This window comes from Crinia signifera, chromosome 5, assembly GCF_055691185.1.
Source record: "Crinia signifera chromosome 5, ASM5569118v1, whole genome shotgun sequence".
In the NCBI taxonomy this organism is placed as follows: domain Eukaryota; kingdom Metazoa; phylum Chordata; class Amphibia; order Anura; family Myobatrachidae; genus Crinia; species Crinia signifera.
In genome coordinates, this window is record NC_139221.1 from 95850075 (window position 1) to 95872650 (window position 22576).

General features: G+C 46.6%; 1 protein-coding gene across 1 annotated transcript in view; it reads right to left on the minus strand.

Annotated features, from left to right (window-relative positions):
* The window catches only part of TMX3 (thioredoxin related transmembrane protein 3), a 111975-nt gene extending 90601 nt beyond the window's left edge, over positions 1-21374 (minus strand). Inside the window, exons 1-3 of the mRNA XM_083187714.1 lie at positions 21216-21374; positions 17622-17676; positions 3771-3810 (exon numbers count right to left, since the gene is read on the minus strand). Coding sequence (XP_083043840.1) covers positions 3771-3810; positions 17622-17676; positions 21216-21252 — 132 coding nt within the window. The 5' untranslated portion in view covers positions 21253-21374. The remainder of the gene's footprint in view (positions 1-3770; positions 3811-17621; positions 17677-21215) is intronic.
* Positions 21375-22576: the final 1202 nt, after the last annotated feature.

Here is a 22576-nt window from a genome sequence, read left to right on the forward strand (position 1 = left end):
AAAGGACGGCTTAAAAGCCCCAAATTAGATACTGAGTGCTTTGACGTGGTAGGAAGGAAGGTGCTCTTTCCCCCCGTGGCCTGCTTTATAATGGACTCGCGTTCTGTCCCAAAAAGCAGTTCTTCCTTAAAAGCCAATACCTCAAGAGATTTCTTAGATTCACTGTCGGATTCCCAAGCCTTAATGTGCCCATACACTGAGACAATTTGGTCCGATTTCGGCCGATTGCAACCCATTAAATTGGACCAAACCGCCTTTCCCTGACATGCAGTCGGGTCCGATGCGCAGTCCCGTGTGCATTGGACCTGACCAGGTGGTCGGACCGGCTGGCCGTCCGACCATCCGTTCTGGGACCTCCCTCCAGGCGGCGAGGCAGGCGGAAAGCAGGGACACATGCCATCCATCACAACTGATCGCATGCTTTCCTGCCGCCGGGAAGGTCCCGGCGGCTTGCAGGGTATCGGGTGTCCGATTACTGCTGCGAGACGTCGCAGCAGCGTACGGGCACCTTTAAGCCAGAGAGCTCTTCTTGCTGTCACAGAATTGGCCGACACCTTTGACGTCATCTTGGCGCCTTCTTCCCCAGCCTCACATACATACTCTGCCGCACACCGAAGCCTTTCAGCCAATGCAAAGGCCTCAGAGTCAGGCTGAAGCTGATTACCTAAGGCAGAGGCAATAATAGGACGTAGGGTAAATCCCACTCCCTCAAACACCGCTTTAAGGCATCCTTCAATTTTCTTGTCCACCGGGTCTTTAAATCCAGCACCCCCCTGAACAGGTAAAGCCGTGGATTTAGACAGCCTGGCCACAGGCGCATCCACTAAAGGGATTTTCTCCCATAATTTCACATGTTCCTCTGGCATATGGTACATGTTAGCAAACCTTTTAGGCATGAGAAGCCTCTTGGTCAGGCGTTTTCCATGCTTCCCCCAGTAAGGAAATCATGCCCTCATGCGAGGGAAATGTCACAGAATCTCTGCAAATCTTCTTAAAAACACAATGAACAGGTACTTTATCCTCTTCTGAAAGATTTAAAGTCTGCTTCACTGCCAGGATCAAATCCTCAATACCAGGGACAGAAGCTTCAACCTCTTCCTTCTGGTCCCAAAAACATCCTCCGTGCACACACCCTCCTCATCTGAATCTAAGTTCAACAGGGGAGGTGTAGATAAGGAATGTCTGGGTGAAGTAACCTCAGAGGTTTTGGCTAATTCCTCCATAAACACATTAATTTTATGAACACTCTGCGCAGTGTCCTGCATGACCTGCAACAACGCTGGGTCAACCTGAGAAGGGATAATAGAGCCAACAGAGGGTTTAGAGGGGGCCAGGAGATTTTACCAGGTCATCTCTCTGCCTATTCAAATCCTTAACCAAAGCATTCATAGACCTCTCCAACGCAGCCGCCCATGCAGGTTCAGACTGCTCAGACCTCTGGGCTTGAGCCCCACTGGGCACAGACTCACATGAGGGGCACAAATCCCCCTGATCCATCTGTTCACTGGTTAACTTAACACCACAAAATCTGAAGTTAATTAACATGGCCGGCGCTCCCTCCCACAGAGCAGCAGTACTTCACTTTTCTGTCATGACACCACACAGTGCACAATGTCAGGCAGGGACAGCGATGCCCAGGAGAAACTTCCCTCTGCACTGCAATGAAATCCTCCTTCAGCTCAGCAGTATGGTGAGAAAGGGAGCCAAAACAGAGAGCAGGAAGAGACGAAGTTCCTGCTTCAGCGGCGAAAGAAGCCTATTGGCGCCTTTTCCCCTTTCAGCCGCTCCCACCGGTGTTTCTCCTCACCTCCAGTGTCTCCCCTCCTTCTGGGACCACATGGAAGCGTCCAGCTACGCTCCTGTAATAGGCTTCAACTCCTTGACAGGATTTCAGCCTATAAACCCCTTTAAGATGGCCGTCACGGTCGGCCCTTCCCCGAAGATCCCCCCCTAAGCAGGGAGCCGGTTCAGGACGCCCCCGGAAACCGCTCAGCAAGGGAGGCTGAAGCGCTGTGCAGAGGGATCAGACAGCACCTGCTGCGCTCTCCGTGTGTCTGAATTTCCTGTTTAAGTCACACACTGGAAAACCTGCAATAACTAGTGAATTAATAAAATAAAAAATACCTAGCTACTCTCAAAAACGGCTGCAGCCCACTCGGGTGGGCACCTAAATCGCACTGGTGAAGGCTGGGATGCAGAAGGGAGGAGCCTGCCTCTCAAAGAAGTCCGCATAGGCGCTTTGCTCCTGCGGACCCTCCTACATCCCATGGTTGAGCTGTGTCACCAGAATGGACGAAAGAGAAAGAAACTTTAAAATACATCAAGGGCTTTAACAAGGACCTGGAGGGAAACGTTCTTCAAATAAGACTATCAGAACAGCGGTTCCCAACTTTTTTTTTTCTCCCACACCCCTTTGGGAGTACCCCCAATGCTCAATTTCAAATAAACACAGTACTTAGGAGTGGAGCGGAAGTGAGCGATACGCGTATGCATGTCCTTATATTAAGGAGTAGCAAAGGAGTAGTGTGAGGTCAGAAACCTGGTTCCTTGGTGTCTGGTTGTTGGCTGTGTACTTTCTCCTGGGTTCTCACTAAAACCTGTAGGATGAATTCTGCTGCTTCCTTCACCCCTGTCAGTGTTGGGCAGATGAAGGCTGATATCTGATTCAGCTCCCAGTGAATTGCTGGTCAGACAAAAAGGTAGGTAGGTTCAGGGGAAATTTGAGTAAAAATTACTTTATAGAAAGAGTAGTGGAATAGCCTCCCATTGGAGGTAGTAGTAGCAAAGACATTGGACCTGATTCAGGCCTGATAGCATGGACGCAAATTCGTACGGCCAGCAATCAGTTTAGCCTCCACCTGGCTCCAGTGAAATCCCGCCGTGCAAATGAATGTGAATGCCTCGCAAATTGATGCGTACAGCTGCACATCTGTTCGCACCCCAGTCAATATGTCAAATCGCGTCGGAAGCCAATCACCATCAAATAATTTTTACAGTGGGCACCATTCATCGCAGCTGCCAATGTAGCCCTAGACTTACTCTGCCGCTGCAATCAAAAAACGGTATATCTGGGCTGCTACTGATATCACACACCCTCCCCTAACAGGCTATGGCACACCTGCTTTTTCTCTGACACTCTCACCATTTTTTTCAGCAAGCCCTGTGATTTTCTTGGTACTCCCAAAAAACGATCGGTTACCACCCCTACACACCCACTCCTTGTCAATCACCTTGCGAACGGGCAGCCACACATGCATTTCAGCCAATACACATGTGCAGTTCATTGATAAACGCCCGCTAAGTGAATTAAAAGCTGTTCGATCAGCTCTAAATCAGGCCCAGCAGAACAATAAAAACATGCATGGGATAGACATAAGGATATCCTTACAAAGAACAAAATATCAAATAGGCTGTAAGGTAACATTATGTAGTTATTCTGCCGTCAAATTCTATGTTTCCAGGAATTGATTTACTAAAACTGTTTATCTTGTTTTAGCACATCTGTAGCAGTACTTATTTTTAGATATTTACTCATATTATACTATATAATCTTTATGGGGAGAATTAAAGTGTTCTGGATGCCGGTGACCACTCAATTGCGAATAACGGAGCGATTTAAGTGTTGCTAAATTCGGTTTTGCACAGCCGCCGACATTACTGTAATGTGATCCATCATTTGGACAGGCTGGTAACTAGTTTTTAATAAAATACCATTAGAAGTGTTCAAATAATCCAGCAAATTTAAGATGAGAAATATATATCAGACTTACATCTACAAGCCAGATGTCATCTTGCCTGGTATCTTTAAATCTAGAAGGACAAAACAAATAAAAAAAATGATCAGGTGAAGCTTTATTTATAGATATTTTTATAAAGCACACAATACGCTGCATTTATTGATAATATTTAAATCATTAACATCACTTCTTTAGTACAGTATATATTGTATGTTTAAAGGTCTCTCTAATCCGTAGTGTACAAGTACTGCACACATTTATACTGAAAGAAAACAGTTTTGCAGATAAAAATCCAGTCATTGGGCGGTAATTAATGGCATCGGCGAGGGTATAAACAGAGCAAGGGTTTGTACCAGTCGCACAGGGAAGTATGGTATTGTTTTAATTCAGGTGGACCCTTCTATAGGTTATTTTGTGTGGGATTCACTTGAGTAAACCTGTAAGTGTGTGCTACCATGGGACATAAATTTTGAGCATACAGAGAAAGGGAAAGCACAGAATGTCCAATATAGTGCACCTTGGAAAGAAATGTACAATAAAATGTAACTTTTAATAAAGGATGTTTAAAAGGTTGTGAACATAAAAACACACTAACATACAGATACACACAAATAGTGATTTAAAAGAGGAAGAATTCCTCATGCAGTGTGCCCCGGAATTGTAGTACAAATAACAATTGGAAATTTTATTACATATGTCTCCTGGTGTGTATGCACCACGGAGAACCCCACTTGGAAGTTGCTGTTAAATTCAAGAACAGTTGTACTACATGTGTAACCCTTAAATAAGATCTACCATGAGATCGGGTTCACACGTATCAACTCAATCTGTGCTGCAGGGAGGCTGACTGCCAAGTCCTATTATTCGTATGATACGGAATCCCTGACAGCGCAACTGTTACACCAATCACTGATATGGATCGATAAACTTGATATTTACACAGAAAATAATTGTAAATGATTGCGACCTATTAATAACCCTAGAAAATAAGATCCACTGTGGGATCGGGTTCAGGATGTGCGCTCAAATAATTTTACAGAGAGGCTTGAGACTGATATCTGGAATTATTCCACGGTGCAGGGTGTGGAGAGCGTCTCCGTTACCTGCCCTTGTGGCGGTCACTGTTACCGTGTCTCATAGAGAACCTGACCAGTGAGCAGCGGGGTTCCGTATGCGGCGGAGACCCGTTAGGCGCAACCAAACATAATCAAAATACAATAGTAAGTGGGGCGGGGGGTAGGGGGGACACACTGCGAGCGGCGAGGGGTTTCTGTGGCAAGGGTGGAATGTTTTTGGTGAGGATTGCCGAAAACACTATAAAAATACATGAGACCCCTCCAATCTGTTCTCAATACTACGGCTAGACTTAACTTCCACTACCACCGTTCCACATCCAACAGAAACTGCCCTGGCTCCTATTCCACAGAATACTCTTCAAACTCCTCACCCTTACATACAAGGCCTCCTCTAACTCTACTGCTCTCTACATCTCAAACCTCATGTCCTTACATACTCTCTCCCACCTTCTCAGGTCGGCCAATGGTTATTGCATCTCATAATCAAATCCAAGATTATGCCCATGCGGCCACCCTTCACTGAAAAGAGCTCCTTCATACTATCTGAATCTCAGCGAACACACGGAAACAAACATGTCACCCGGACGCTCACTCCTACCTCCAACATCATTCATGCTTACCTTGCTTACTTCCTGCTCTCAGGATCCCTTCAACATGCGCACACCTCACGTAATGTCCGTTTCCTTTCTCCCCTAGACTGTAAGCTCTTCCCTTTTCTCTGCACTTCAATGACAACCTTCACCTGCTCAGCGGCCATTTATTTCTGAATTCCTCGTAGTAGTTCATCTCTACCAGCAGCTCTATTCCTGCTAGTTGTGTAATTACTATTGGAGACGAGTTCCACTCTCCCCCAGTATTGTGTACTGATATTTATAGTGCTTATTGTTACTTGTGCTCTGATTATGTTTTGGTTTGTAATCATTTTTTATCTTTTGTTCCTTTTTAAAATTAAAAACAGGGTACCAACTGAATTGGAGAAATGCCCCAAGTGACCTATAACAAACGCAACGCATTGTTTTTTGGACTGTTTTAAAATACATCGATTTTGGTTCAAAATTACTGACTTCCTGAACACCACCTTGAACCTATCGGTCAAACCACTACCAGAAACATGTCTGCTATCTAGGCACTTCACCTTCCCAGCTCATACCATTCCTGACAAAAGTTTTTACATTGGCGAAAAATCTGATCTTAATCCACTGGTTTAAAAAAAATCTGCTCCTACAATTCTAGAACTGAGACTAAAGTTTACGCAACTATTATATTTTGACCTCAGATGTACAACCATTTCTCAAATAAATCCTTTCACACCAAATGGGACCTCTATTTTAAATTCCCTGGTTGAAGAGCATAAAAACAGCATTATAGAACTTTTTGAACCTAATGTATGGAATGAAGTTGGACATCATCTCAAATCTACAACCCTTTGACCTAATCCAAAGGATTGACCACTTCATCCAAGGTCAAGATTATCTCCTTTAGACGAAACACCGGAAAGTTCCAAGTTAAAATCACGACTCACCACCCAACCGCCCAACATAGCGATTGTAGCATGAATTTTATTTAATAATAGTTATAAGAATATTGTTACCAAGGGGCGCATTTATCAACCTAGAGCGATGCCGGCGCGGTGACATCACCGGACACCGCATTGCGGTATTGTGAAATACCGCCTGGATGTATTATTAGAAGGGCGCAGGGACAGAGCTCCGAAAGAAGCCCATCCCTGTGAAGCCCTGACCCGGGAGCCGGGGGGTCTGCGCATGCACGGTAATGCGCTGACCCCGCCGACACCTCTGACCGCACAGCCCCGCTCGGCAGTGCGATCCCGCAGCCATAGGCTACAATGGGCTACCGGTATCCCAGAATGGCGATAGCCCAGGGATGCGAAGCCGGGCTGCCTGATGTTAATACATCGGGCAGCTTCGCATCCCCCATAGAAACCTATAGGGGATGCGGCTGGCGGAGGTGCAGGGGGGATGGCAGCAGGGATCGGAGATTCCTGCTGCGGTCCCCCTTTGATACTTTTAGGTGATCTATATAATAAGTTGAAGAGTGTGTGTGCGTGTCTGTTGCATTGCGGGCACACCGTGGCACTCAGAGCCGCCAAATTTGGCAAGAAGGTACTTCCAAATTCCCATACCCCCACTTCAAAATTTCCACTTCGACCATTCCACACACATATTTATACGTAGCGCACCTCACACACTTACACATTGGACAGATACAACACCATACACCACACACACACTACAACACACACAAAAACAGTACAACACACAAACATAAATGCATCATAGGTGCTAAATCAATCTCAGGAGTGGATGTGGAATTCATCAACACACACAAGCTATCAAGTCAGGAGTGGTGTGTTTCAAACAACAACACCACCACACCTGATTTCATTGCTGGCATCGAGTATCAATGCAAACACATTCTAACATTATGGTGGAGGTTTTAATAAATTACAATCTTGAGCCATAAATGCATCAGAAGACAACATTTTACAGCAATTTTGGAAAAAAAAAAAAAAAAACAAGGTTGTCCCGGGCAACGCCGGGCGGGGCAGCTAGTACTTAATATTTGCGGCTAAACCCCGAAAACTGGTGTTCGGGGATTTAGCCGCATATATGGTTTGATAAATGGGCCCCTTAATTTCCCTCATGGTATTTTACTAACCTTTATTTTGTTTCTCTTTCCCATCCTACCCTCCTACTCCCCGCCTCCCCCCCTCTTCGGTCTACGTTTGTCTTGTCTGATGTGATGTCTCCCTCCCTGCTCCCGGACTCTACATTAATCATTCTTTGATCCCTAGTCACCTCTACAATACTGTTGTTAGTATACGTGCATGATTAGCATTATAAGCGCATGTGACCCACAATATTTACTGGCACTAAATTGAACTCTATGATGACTACTGTTTGTCACTACCCATGTAAAACCCAATAAAAATGTTTTGTAAAAAAAAAAAAAAACAGGGCATATTTCAGTGGAAACAGTTCCCTTCAAGCAGCAGACTTCAATCTTTCAGAAAATGAATACAGAACAACATGGATTCACCGGTGCAAATGATGCATTCTACAAAATACCAGCCACATCTCTTACGGATACCTTACACATGCAAGGAGAATGCTAAATGTATAAAAACTATTTATATGTTTTGTGACTTTACAAAAACTCCTTAGAAATTAATCACCCTTATTGCAACACAGAATCTCTAGTGTATTCCTTTAAGTCTCAAGCATTCCCTTTGCTGCCCCAACAGAACTGATCACTGCTGTTTTCATTATGACATACGGTTACGTCATTGTCTATAGGACGCTTGCATGACTGGAATAATGGAAATGTAAAAAGAAATCTGTCCATTGTGTATGCTGTGTTTACAGCATTTTGTTCCTGTTCACTACTCAAGTAAGCAGGATTACAGCACACACTGCCCCAGCATACAGTGCGCATCACTGACTCCGTTATCTGATGGCTACTCAGTGAACCACAAATATATAAATCCCACTGTGAAAAGATTTTCAGTACATGGAAAAAATCTTACTGCAGTACTTATAGGGCATTCAGAAATTTAGACTTTTTATGTACTGTATACAGATATGCTGAAGGCAAAATAAATTACACAAAGTAATGTGGATACAAGTCATTATCTAAAGTAATTAAAATTAATTACTTGTGTATGAAATAGTAATTTATGGAGTTATGTGGAGTTTGTGAAAATATGGTAAGAGATGAAATAATAAACGCTTTTCCATCTCACATAAATGCTGCGGCTTGTAACAGACTTTTCCAAAGCAGAGCAGGTAGCTACGTATCCAGCAGTTTTGTCTCATACCCCTTTCATATCGCACCTAATTACTGGGTTCATGCCAGTTTGTTGCTGGTTCGACCCAGTAATAGGTGAATGGGCTTACCAGGTCCAGCAAACTGGCAGAAACCTGGCATAAAATAACGGTAAAAAATCAGAGTTTTTCCCGGTTTGTTGCCGGTTGAAGGCAGTGTGAACGGGTCAATCGGGTCGAGTGATCCGGTTCCCTTTCACACTGATGAAGGAGGCAGTGTTTGGAGCAGGGTTAGCTCCAAGCACTGCCTCCTCCGCCGCACCCGATGATGCTCCGCCCCACCCCCGCATGACGTCAGCGAACCGCAATATTGCCAGGTCACTGAAAGGGCCAGAGAGGGCAAAATTCAGGGTCGCTTTGGGACTGAACCGCTTCAAAGGCCAGGGCGACCCAGCATTTTGCAATCTGAAAAGCGGTATCAGTGAAATGGGTAACCATGGATTTATTGGGGGCCATCCACTTTGGACAACAGGTGAAATGGAAGTAAAATTAAGAGAGAGGTTGGAAATTATTTTGTGCAGATTTGCAGGTGTTAAGGACTCTTGATATTTAAGCAGTGTATACATTTTTTTTCAAGCATTTCTACAAATTGGTCCTTATTCTAGTTCACTCGCAGAGGCAAATTCCTTCTCAAATAGGCAGAACCATGTGCACTGCAGCTGGGGCAGATGTAACATGGGAGCTAGATTTGGGTGAGTTATTTTGTTTCTCTACAGGGAAAATACTGACTGCTTTATTTTTACACTGCAATATAGATCTCACTTCGAAGTAAAAATCTAATCTTCTAATTCTCTCTTCACGTTACGTATGCCCTCCCTGCAGTGCACATGGTTTTATCCATTTGAGAAGGAATTTGCCTCCGCGAGTGAACCAGAATAAGGCCCATTAAGAGACCTCAATGGTGTTTTTTTTTTTTTTTTAAAGGTAACCACCATAATAACTTCTACTGTTGGTTAGATAAAAGCTCTAACCATGTAACTAACACGTACCTGCTTTGCTTTATAGAAGCAGATTGAAAACCCAAACTATAGTTATATTTGGTCTAGTAATTTCAAATCCACTGACATGGACATGATATAGCAGTGGGGGGCAGATCTATACAGAGGACTGCATACACAAAACTCCCTAAAGATGAAAGCAAGGTCACTGGAGGTATTTGTTACATTTAGTCTACAGCAGAGTATAAACACAAGAAATAAATAGCGGTTATGCTGGGTACACACCAGGACGACAAGGGTCCGATCCCATCAATCTAGATCCAATTCCGACCGATTGGATGTAGATTGTGTGGTGATTGGGCCCTTTTCTGTCCTGGTGTGGTCCGATACCGATCCGATGCGCGGTCCCGCGGGTCGGTCGTTATTCAGATCCTACCTGCAGCAGGTAGGATCTGGAAACAACCATACTCCCGGGTGCGGGACGCCATCGGATCGGACCCGCTCACTGTGCACATCGTGAGCGTGTCGGAAGAAACACTGATGACCCGCTCACGATGTGCATCGTGAGCGGGTCGTCCTGGTGTGTACCCCGCATTACATTTACAAAATACACTGATTAAGCCACCCTCTTCTCACATGTGTAAAAATGTATCTGCTCAATGACATGCTGTGCATAAACTGTATATTGACCTGCAAGCATCTGAAGATTTGTGCAACCTAAAAATCACATAAACTTCTCCACAGCAAAGATAAAAAAACATACTCTGTTCCCCGAGTATGCAACCCATTATTGTTTGCACAAAACGCATGTCTTTTATGATAGTATATAAAAACATTTGAAATCTTAAATAAGAAGCAACTAAAAATTTGCATGTTTACGCCAAGGCTAGAATTTAGTATCTTAACATGGTCATATTCAACTAGCTATTGGGCAGAGGCTGTTTTTAAAGGGCAAAATGCGCCTTGCCCTTTTACCAGTGCCCTGATTACACAGCCAGCCTGTGCCATACCCGAACAGATGCCGGTCACAATACCGTTAGAATACCTTCTGGTAATTACAAACTATTTCCATCTAGTTGGACACCCTATATGTTGATTTTATCTATGTTATTTTCGGTGAACCATTTTTTTTATAATCTTTCATCTATTAAAAAGCTGTACTATACCATGATCATTTTTTTCTATAATTTACATGAGCACAAAATAATCTGCTATGAAGAGCACCAGATAGGTTTACACTGCAGGTTTTGTATGGAGTATACTGTTTGGGGGAGGATGTAGGACACCTCTGTGTATAGACTCATCAGGCTGCTAGTTATTGCGCACTGATTTTTTTCTTGAATCCTTTCTTTTTTATAACTATTGAGCGGTAGTGTAGTGTAGTGCAAATGTGTTGCTTTTTTGCTACAAGTGGAAAATCGAGCACTAAATGGATATATAATAGAAACAAAATGGGGTAAAAACATAGTGAAAGATTATCCATGCACCTAGCCACTGAGCAGAGGTGAACATGACAATGGAGTCAGTTGCCGCTGGGCTCCAGCTCCCCTTACCACACACACACACTTTCTTTGCAGTCCCCTGTTCTGTCTGTACATATTCTGCAGCTGCTTTAATACAGGAGTTACAGAGTGCAGCGCCTACCAGCGGCATAAGCTCCTTCCTGACCTGTCAGCCAGGTAAGAAGACAACTGTTAATATACTTAGTAACTGCAAGTCCTATTGGTGGAAGGGAGGGCAAGATGTTAGCTAAGCACAATACATATTCCAGGTATCCTCCAGTGCTAACAAAATAAAATTCAAATCAAAGGGGGGTATTCAATTACCCCTGATGTTTCGCCATTGTTTTTTAATCGGGCAATCGGTACTTGTGTAGTTTCACGGCGCCACCGCGCGCACAGTGAAACTTTGAAACTTGGCAGCTTGCCAGACTCTGTGCGTGTGCCGCTCTAGCTGTTCTCAGCGCAGTGCGTGGCTGCTTTCCTTATGTAAGCTACGTTATCAGCATAGCGCTGGGCAGCAGCAGTGCACCGAGCGCTGACAGGTCACTGTGGTACTTTTAGTTCCACAGTGAAATAAGCAGTCCTGCGCACCGCTGACAACCCGGCAATTTAGACTACTGCGCACCGCTGACAACCTGGCAATTTAGACGCTAAAGCGTCTAAAATCCAGAGACTCCCTGAACCGGATACCCCGGCAATTTAGAAGTCTAGATTTAGACGTCTAAATCCAGACTCCCTGCAAACCGATAAGATGGGGGCATCTAAATTTAGACACTAAAGCATCTAAATTTAGTAGGGTCTAGGGGTACACTATTAAACTTGTTCACAATGACACTAGTCGACGTAACAGCTGTCGACCTTGTTAATTCCGCTATCCACGCCAACCCGAAGCGTGGCGAGCGCTGCGAGCCCGCGAGGGGCGGCGGTACGCATCCTACGACCTTTTCATACCCCCACTATCCATGTTGGCGTGGAGTTGATTCTATAAAGTGTGGCGAGCCCCGCGAGGGGACGCGGATACCTTCACAGGTATCCGCGTCCCCTCGCGGGCTTCACAGGTATCCGCGTGCGCTCGACACGCTTCGGGCTTGGTGGCTCGCTGCGCTCGCCACACTTTATAGAATCAACTCCACGCCAACATGGATAGTGGGGGTATGAAAAGGTCGTAGGACGCGTACCGCCGCCCCTCGCGGGCTCGCCACGCTTCGGGTTGGTGTGGATAGTGGAATTAACAAGGTCGACAGCTGTTATGTCGACTAGTGTCATTGGGAACAGGTTTAATAGTGGGTTTAGGGGTACACTATTAAACCTGTTCACAATGACACTAGTCGACGTAACAGCTGTTGACCTTGTTAATTCCACTATCCACACCAACCCGAAGCGTGGTGAGCCCGCAAAGGGCGGCAGTACGCGTCCTACGCCCTTTTCAAACCCCCCACTATCCATGTCGGCGTGGAGTTGTTTTTATAAAGTGTGGCGAGCGCTGCGAGCCACCGAGTCCGAAGCGTGGCGAGTGCAGCAGACCCCTCGCGGGCTTCACAGGTAACCGCGTCCGCTCGCCACGCTTCGGGCTCGCCACACTTTATAAAATCAACTCCACGCCGACATGGATAGTGGGGGTATGAAAAGGTCGTAGGACGCGTACCGCCGCCCCTCGCGGGCTCGCCACGCTTCGGGTTGGTGTGGATAGTGGAATTAACAAGGTCGACAGCTGTTACATCGACTAGTGTCATTGTGAACAGGTTTAATAGTGTACCCCTAGACCCTACTAAATTTAGATGCTTTAGCGTCTAAATTTAGATGCCCCCATCTTAGCGGTTTGCAGGGAGTCTGGATTTAGACGTCTAAATCTAGACTTGTAAATTGCTGGGGTGTCCGGTTCAGGGAGTCTCTGGATTTAGACGCTGTCAGCGGTGCGCAGGAGTCTAAATTGCCGGGTTGTCAGCGGTGCGCAGGACTGCCTATTTCACTGTGGAACTACAAGTACCACAGTGACCTGTCAGCGCTGGGCAGCGTGCGCTGCTGCTGCCCAGCGCTATGCTGATAACGTAGCTTACATAAGGAAAGCAGCCACGCGCTGTGCTGAGAACAGCTAGTGCGGCACACGCATAGTTAAACAGAGCGTCTGGCAGGCTGCCAAGTTTCAGACACAGACTGTGCGCGCGGTGGTGCCGTGAAACTACACAAGTACCGGGCAATCTAATTAGATGGCCTAATAAAAGCCAATTTTTCCCCAAAACACACATGTTCAGTGAAACCGGTGTGTTTTTGGCCGCTGAAGCCATGTTTTGGCTAAAAACTGGGCTGTTTTCCAGGGTTTTGCTATTAGTGAGCCAATAACCTGCAATCATTAATTGCATGTAATTGTATATCAGCCAAACTTTTATTCGGTAGAAGACTAGAGATGCAGCTAATCTATCATAAAGACAAAATTATGTCAAAAAACAAATACAATTTTGTATTCCTTATGCACAGGTCCCAACCCTATTGCACAGTTGACTGATTCCGCATGCTGCATACTGTTAAAATCTCATAAGTTTGACCGTGACCTACTGGCCACTGGCACACAGCGTAGCTGGAGTCCTGCCAATTCACTGTAAGTCCTGTGTGTTCTACATGCAAACACACACAAACAAACTGTGTTTGTTTACACTATTTTGGGGAGGGGGACACCAACCTCCAACTTACCTCCCTGTGTCTGGGATGAACGTATGCATTTGTCCCTGAGGTCTCTTAGATCACTTTCAGACATATGAACAAGGAATTTCCATGCTCAAAAACAGATTCTGATGGCTGCTCCACTTTCACACTACACCTGAGACCAGGGAAATTCCCAGGTTGTCCCTTTTCAGACATACAGATGTACCCAAGCTCATCAATGCCTCGCCAATCGCCATATGCGACTCCCATGGCGATTGGCACAACCCAGTCACCATGCATGTGCATCTAATTCGATCTTGCAGCACACAGCAATGCACTGAGCGACAATATTGCAGCGTGGGGATGAGACATCACAAGTGTGAATTTTGCTCAACAAATAATCAGGAGCGGCTGGATTGCCGCAATAAGGAGGGCTGTTACATGTGTAAGCCAAGTCTGCCTGGCTGCTCTCATACATGTCACACTCATACACACACGCGACACACTCATAAAACGTAGATACATGTTACACACAGGGCCGGATTATAATGGAGGCACAAGGGGTCAGTGCCCCTGGGCCCCCCTCTAGCTAGGGGCCCCCTGTGTTGGCATGTATTTTTTTTTTTTAGCTAAAGGTTTTGTGCATGGGAGTGGGGTAGTGCTGCAGCTTCACCTATCTGCCAATGTGACAATGATTAATGGTGCTGAGCATCAGGAGCCAAGGCACACTGATTGCACAAGTGTGCTGTGCATTACTGGGAGTTGACTAAGTCCCATGACACTTTGCTCCAGAGGGCAGAGGCTGAGAAGATTGTGCTGAGCTCTGATTGGTGGAGCTCATTACATGCTTCTCAGGCCCATGGAGAACAGCAGCAGCAGCTTAGTCATGGGAGGGTTTTTAATCAGAGGCAGCACGAGGACTGTGAGGTCTCCTACAGAGTAAGGTGCAGAGGGACAAACACAGGCTTTTCATGTGGTAAGTATGTATGTGTACTGTATGTATATATATATATATATATATATATATATATATATATATATATATATATATATATATATATATATATATATATATATATATATATATATATATATATATATATATATCCCCTGCAGTTACCCATTGACCAAGTTTATTCTGCCTTTACTCTGTGTTTTGACAGTGTAATATTCTCCCATGCAGTTTGTGGCCAGTAATGACAAGTGCAAGGGGGCCCCCCTGTCTAAAGTACCCCGGGCCCCCCGAAGGCTTAATCTGGCACTGGTTACACATACATGTCATACATCACACTCATACATAATCCTTCTACATCCCTCATCACAATGGGCAGTGTCACTGTAGCTAGGGTGTGGACTGTAGGAGGCCTGACCCACTCCACACAGCCCCACCCCCTCCAGGCATCCCCCAACTGGCCAATCAGAGGCTATTTCTTTACATAGACAAATGGTTTCTACTGTATAGACGCCAACCAGATGCACTTTACACTGACATATTCAGATTTGCATGTTTTATTCACACAATTCAGGTAAAGATCTGGGATTAATACCTGAAGCTAATCAATTATTATGTGGGCATCTGCATTATCTAAACCGAATCTATGTGTTACACCACGTGTTATATCCCAAAAAGTCAATTTAACAAGGATTTTTCCTCACAGCCACTGAACCGCACCCTATTGGTATACGGTCATTATGCCGACAGTGTCTAGGTCGATAGTCAAAAGGTCGGCCACTATTGGTAGACAGGCAGAAGGTGGACAAAAGGTTGACATTAGTTTTTCAAATTTGTATATAGGTCGACATGGGCACCGTATCAGTGTCCTTACAGTACATAGTGTTGTCATTAAAAAAAATAGCTGTCATTTCAGGAGGACTATAAGTAAATTAAATTATATAAAACAAAGTAAACTGCAGCGTCATCAACCTCATTAGGTCAGCAACGTCTAGATTGACAGTCACAATAGATCGACATGGGAAAAGTTGACTCATGAAAAGGTCGCCATGAATTTTTCAATTTTTCGTTTTGGTGTCAATATTGACATGAGCATGTGGACCCTCAATCAATGTACTGCTTCCCTCGCCATGCTTCGGGCCACTTTATCGTTCTCAATCGGAGTCCAGGTTGATGTTAAAGTGTGAAAAAACTGAAACACAACGCCCCAAAAACTCATGTCAACCTTTAACTGTGTTGACCATAGCCATATCGACCTTTTCATCTTGTCAACCTACCATTCGGATACCTTAGGATGGCTGAGGGATGGCTTCAATTAGCACAGTGGTCAGGGAACTCGGTCCTCATTACCCCACGCAGTGCATGTTTTGCAGGTCTCCTCACAGAGGCCCTTATTCTGGTCGGTGCGGATATATCCGCGTGCGTTCGGCCCGCCGATGTTTTGTGCCTGCGCATGTGCAGAGGCGTCTCTGCGCATGTGCGAGCGGGGCGTACGGCCAAATCCCGCATGATATGTGAACACTCCGAACAGGGGGTGGAGAGGGGCGTGAAGGGCTATTTGGGCTCATTACCATATGCATACGCCCCGCGTTTCATGGGCGTTCCCATGCAAACGCTGGGCGTACGTATGGTAATGCGGCCGTGACGCACGTGTAGGGGACATATGACATCGCCGGATGTCAGCTGCCCGCCCAGATCCCTGCTTTTGCACGGAAAAATGACCGTGTGGTCTGAGGTTGCGGGAGCTGGTGGAGCACTCGGTCCTGCATTCGATGGTCTGCGACCATCGAATGATGGGGGAGGTTCCCTTAGATGGAGGAGGCGTATTCCGTGAAAAATACATGTGCGGTCCGTTCGGCCAGCTTCTTACCGTGTACGGACAGAGTTGGCGATCCGTATGGAAGGCGGGGTTTCGCACGCACGGTCCTGGCCGCATAATCGGATCCGGCCGCACCGATCAGAATAAGGGCCAGAATCACAAGTGAAATAATTAACTCCACCTGCGGACCTTATAATATGTGTCTATGAGTAATTAGTACACCTGTGCACCTGCTGGGTTCCCAGCAAAACATGCACTGTGTGGGGTAATGAGGACTGAAGCAGCCCATACACGCTGCTATGAGGGCGTGCTTTCCGTGCTGTACTAGCACGGATCCCATTGCATTGCATGTGCATCCATTGTGCATGCAATGCGATGCAATGTGATGAAACCTTAGTACAAAAAGTATGTGCTAGCACATACTTTTGTACTTAGGTTTCATCACATTGCATCGCATTGCATGCACAACGGATGCACATGCAATGCAATGCAATGTGATCCGTGCTAACACAGCACGCCCACAAAGCAGCATGTAATGGCTGCTTTAGTTCCCTGACCACTGAATTAGGATGCACATGCAATGCAATGCAATGTGATCCGTGCTAATACAGCACGCCCACAAAGCAGCGTGTAATGGCTGCTTTAGTTCCCTGACCACTGAATTAGCAGGTAATTTGCAATTATTATTTTTTATTACATTTTTATTTATATTTTGAATTTCTGTGCTTTCTTTTAAAAATTTAATTAGATCAAGAACACATATAAAACACTATTTATTTTCAAAAAATGAAATCATTTGTAAAATATCAGTTTCAGATTCCGCCCTTTTTTTACCCAAAATCACCTCTAAATGACATGTCTTTATGGGCCACATTACGCTATTTAAATGCCTCTAAATGACATAATTTTCATTGGAAGGGTATACCAGAGGTCCTGGCATTTTTGCCTTAAAATACCTTTTTTCTACTTGGGGACTGAAAGTTAAATTCCAGATTAACTCCCCCTGAGAACCGCGGTAAAACACTTTTCTAACTGAGTAGCAAACACTCACATCCATGAGTTTATGATCTGCATTAAGTGATTTATTGAAATGTCCGAGTGTCAGTACTTACGTGTCATCTAGATCTTCCACAAATGCTGAAGACGGCGCCAGCAGCAATACGGAGACTGTAATAAATCACAAGGGAAATAGTAATCACACTTATGCCGCCTATATACTGTATGATATGCAGCACCGCCGATATTGTTCACGATATCTGCAATGCCGCAAAACGAACAATCAGTGGGTCAAACGCTGAATGAAAGCATTGACGATATCATTCAGTGATGTCACCAAGAGCCCCACAGTCACTGAGAATATTATATTATAATGTTCAGACGATCGGGGTTATTATTAACGATATGCATTGCTAACAATATGCACAATGATATTGTTATTGTGCATATCGTTCATAAAAATCGGATAGCGTGTACCCAGCTTTACATGCAATAGGGATTATATGCCTCCTACCTATGAGGCTACCTGCACCATGCAAGCCTACTACAGAGACTACTGGATGACAGACATTACATTAACAACAAGGGATGGAGTAATCTAAATGTCAACAAAGAGAAACTAGAAAATCCACACTACACAATTGAGATCAGCCTTAAGACCCCCATCCATTAGTGCGAGGTCTCGCATGCGATACCCTGCCAACTCACCCAGCAGCTCCAGGACGGCTGGACCAGATAAGATACAATGCATCGTATGCGATCTCAGTCACGGCTGCAGGAGCCGATAGATTCTTGGGTACTCTTTACCTAGAACGGGGGTAAAAAATCGCGGGCATCGCGGGTACATTAAAAACGGGTGCGACGCGATGCCCGCGATTTTCCCATAGGGATCAATGTTAAAAGTCAGATTGGACGCGATTTTAGTGTTAAATGCCTCAATGCCCGCGATTTTTACATAGGAAACAATGTTAAATGGGCCACAGAGCCCTAATAGTCCCCCTGAAGTCTTAAATGGCCCCCACAATTTTTAACGCCACCCCACGATCAACGTGAACCCGAAGCGTGGCGAGCGCAGCGAGCCCGCGAGGGGCGGCGGTACGCGTCCTCCGACCTTTTCATACCCCCACTATCCACGTCGGCGTGGAGTTGAGAATAGAATAGTGTGGCGAGCGCAGCGAGCCACCGAGCCCAAAGCGTGGCGAGCGCAGCGAGCCCCGCGAGGGGACGCGGATACCTTCACAGTTATACGCGTCCCCTCGCGGGCTTCACAGGTGTCCGTGGCGACGCGGACACCTGTGAAGCCCGCGAGGGGACGCGTTTACCTGTGAAGGTATCCGCATGCGCTCGCCACGCTTCGGGCTCGGTGGCTCGCTGCGCTCGCCACACTATTCTATTCTCAACTCCACGCCGACATGGATAGTGGGGGTATGAAAAGGTCGGAGGACGCATACCGCCGCCCCTCGCGGGCTCGCTGCGCTCGCCACGCTTCGGGTTGACGTTGATCGTGGGGTGCCGTTAAAAATTGTGGGGGCCATTTCAGACTTCAGGGGGACTATTAGGGCTCTGTGGCCCATTTAACATTGTTTCCTATGGAAAAATCGCGGGCATTGAGGCATTTAACACTAAAATCGCGTCCAATCTGACTTTTAACATTGATCCCTATGGGAAATCGCGGCCATCGCGGGCATCGCATCGCACCCGTTTTTTAGTGCATTCGATGGTCGCGATGGGCGCCGTTCTAGGTAAAGAGTACCGATTCTTGTGACAGACACTGAGATCTGCGATTGCAATGCGCACAGGAATGCCACTCGCATCACAATTGCAAGAAGAGGACATGCGATGTGACAGTTTTCCTGCGATGCGATCAGTTACAACAATTGCATGAAAAGTGTCTATATCGCACTAGTGCAGGCATGTCCAAACTATGGCCCTCCAGCTGTTACGAAACTACAAGTCCCATGATGCCTTGCCACAGTATTGCTATCAGGGAATGCTAAAACTATTACAAGGCATGCTGGGATGTGTAGTTTCACAACATCTGGGGGGCCATAGTTTGGACATGCCTGCACTAGTGGATGGGTGCCTTTATATATACTATGCAACAAGGGATAGGGTTTGAGGCCATAAAGTGATACATAAGAGCCAGAATGTATTTAGGGAGAGACAGACTATGGGGTATATTCAATGTGTGAGGGGGCGAGCCGCGCCGATAGCCCGCCGTCGGTATTTAATGCTCCTCCCTCACTTGCCGTTTACACCAGGCCTGCTCCCTGAAGCGAGGTGGAAACGGCGAGGGTCGCCATTACATGCAGCAGGCTCGCTGCATTAACAGCAAATTTCATCATTCGGGGGAATCCTCTTCTGACAGCAAGGATTCCCCAGGAACAAACAATAGGGCAAGCAGCCGGTGATTGGGTTAAACGGCGAGGATGGCTTGTTTTCAGCGATCTTAATCTAAACCAAACCATCCTCGCCATAAGAACCCCCTCGCCGGTTGCATTGAATATACTCCATTATGTACAGTGCAGCAGAGATGGGGTGAGTGGCCATACAGCAGTATAGGAGATCCAGGCTATATGTACTGTGCAGCAGGGATGGGGTAAGTGGAAATACAAAAGAAGCCAGGATATATGCACTGTGAAGCAGGGGATGGGGTGAGTGGCCATACAGTGATGCAGGAGAACCAGGCTATATGCACTGTGCAGAAAGGATGGGGTGAGTGGCCCTACAGTGACACAGGAGAGCCAGGCTATATGCACTGTGCAGCAGGGGATGGGGTGAGTGGCCATACAGTGATACAGGAGAACCAGGCTATAGGCACTGTGAAGCAGGGGATGGGGCGAGTGGCCATACAGTGATACAGGAGAACCAGGCTATATGCACTGTGAAGCAGGGATAGGGTGGGTGGCCATACAGTGATACAGAGGAGCCAAGCTGCACTGTGCAGCAGGGGATGAGGTGGGTTGACATACAGTGATACAGGAGAGCCAGGCTATATGCACTGTGCAGAAAGGATGGGGTGTGTGGCAATACAGTGATAGAGAGGAGCCAGACTATATGCACTGTGCAGCAGGGGATGGGGTGGGTTGCGATACAGTGATACAGGAGAGCCAGGCTATATGCACTGTGCAGCAGGGATGGGGTAAGTGGAAATACAAAAGAAGCCAGGCTATATGCACTGTGCAGCAGGGATGGGGTAAGTGGAAATACAAAAGAAGCCAGGCTATATGCACTGTGAAGCAGGGGATGGGATGAGTGGCCATAGAGTGATACAGAGGAGCCAGGCTATATACACTGTGCAGCAGGGGGTGGCCATACAGTGATACAGGAGAACCAGGCTATATGCACTGTGCAGCAGGGATAGGGTGGGTGGCCATACAGTGATACAGAGGAGTCAGTACATATGCACTGTGCAGCAGGGGATAGGATGGGTTGCCATAGAGTGATACAGGAGAGCCAGGCTATATGCACTGTGCAGAAAGGATGGGATGAGTGACCATACAGTGATACAGAAGAGCCAGTCCGTATGCACTGTGCAGCAGGGGATGGGGTGATTGGACATACAGTGATACAGGAGAGCCACCAGGCTATATGCACTGTGCAGCAGGAGGTGGCAGCAGACACTATTGGGATGGCGGCGAACGTAGTAGACAGAATATCCCAGCAATATTGTGCGCTCATCGTAAATGGCCGAATTACAGTATCATTACCTGTTGCTAAGATGAAGCAGAACCCGGCAGCTGCCATTTTCGGAGGATGTGATACCGGAAGGAGATGTGCGTTGCACAGACAGGAGGGACACTCCCACGACACGGGATAGGATGACACGGATGGCCGGACACGCTCACGCACAGGGAGAGGCACAGCACAGGCCAGGGCAGCAGCAGCAGCAGCGAGCACCAGGGACAGAGTGTAATTAATCACAGACCGGCTGCACTATTGTGTACACACCGCCAGTAATGTCATCACCTATATCTGTCTCACTTCCGTGTGTGTATGTGTACGGCCTGTGTTGTGCCTGAGGTGGTGGCCATGACGTGCGCTGCTCACTTCCCCCCCACTATTCGGTCCCCGTTGTGGAAATTCCGGCCACGCTTCCCATGTGAGCTGTGACTGCATTTCATTAGTGTGTGACATTGGGCCTTATAGCCATCCCCAGTACGTGTTATACTGTGTGTATCAGTGCAATGTTATGTCACAGCATGTGTCTTGGGGTATGGGTAAAATCCGGAATCGGAAAAGACACCGGAATGCCGGACTGGACATCAAACTCTGCATTCCGGAGCTTGTAGTATCCGGTGCGGGGGTGTCCTGTCCGGGGGTGCTCCATCTAATGAGGCTGCTCTCGCACCTGTCACCTGGGAGAGGAGAGGGGGGAGAATACAGCCTCACCGCATGGTCCGGGGGTGTAATAAAAACTGGAACGTTCCAGACCACACGGGGAGGCTGTAATCACCCCTTCCCCATGTCCCTGGTGTGAGCAATCACAGGCATCCCCCCGGACAAGACACCCCCCGCATGGTACACCCCTCGGACCAGACACTATAAGCTCCGGAATGCAGAGTTTGATGTCTGGTCCGGCGTTCCGGTGTCTTATCCGGGTCCGGTTTTTACTTAGTCCCTGTGTCACATAGCACCCTCTATCACTGGCTAGATTGTTACATTGTACATATTGGAATACTGTAATATTTTTATTTCTACCCAGCTTGCCTAATTAATATGGGAATTGGTACTTCCTCATTTTTGCGGCCACTGCTTACGCTACGAAACTTACGTAGCATCATCGTCCCCTCATGGGCTCTCTTCGCTCGCCACGCTTCGGGCTCATCTACTATGGTGGCATGGACACGGGAGGGTGGTGTGGACACAGGGTGGTGGTGTAGTTCACTCGCCGAAAATCCTTCCGTAGCAAGTTAGTTAAGTAGCGGCTAACGAAACTGGCGTAGCAGTCACCGCAAAGATGAGGAAGCAACAATTTGTTCAGCAACCCAAATTGTTCTAACATCATTGCCTTGCAGCTTCAAAAGGAGCCAATCCCTGTGATCTGCTCTGTCGGGGGTCTGCGTGGTCA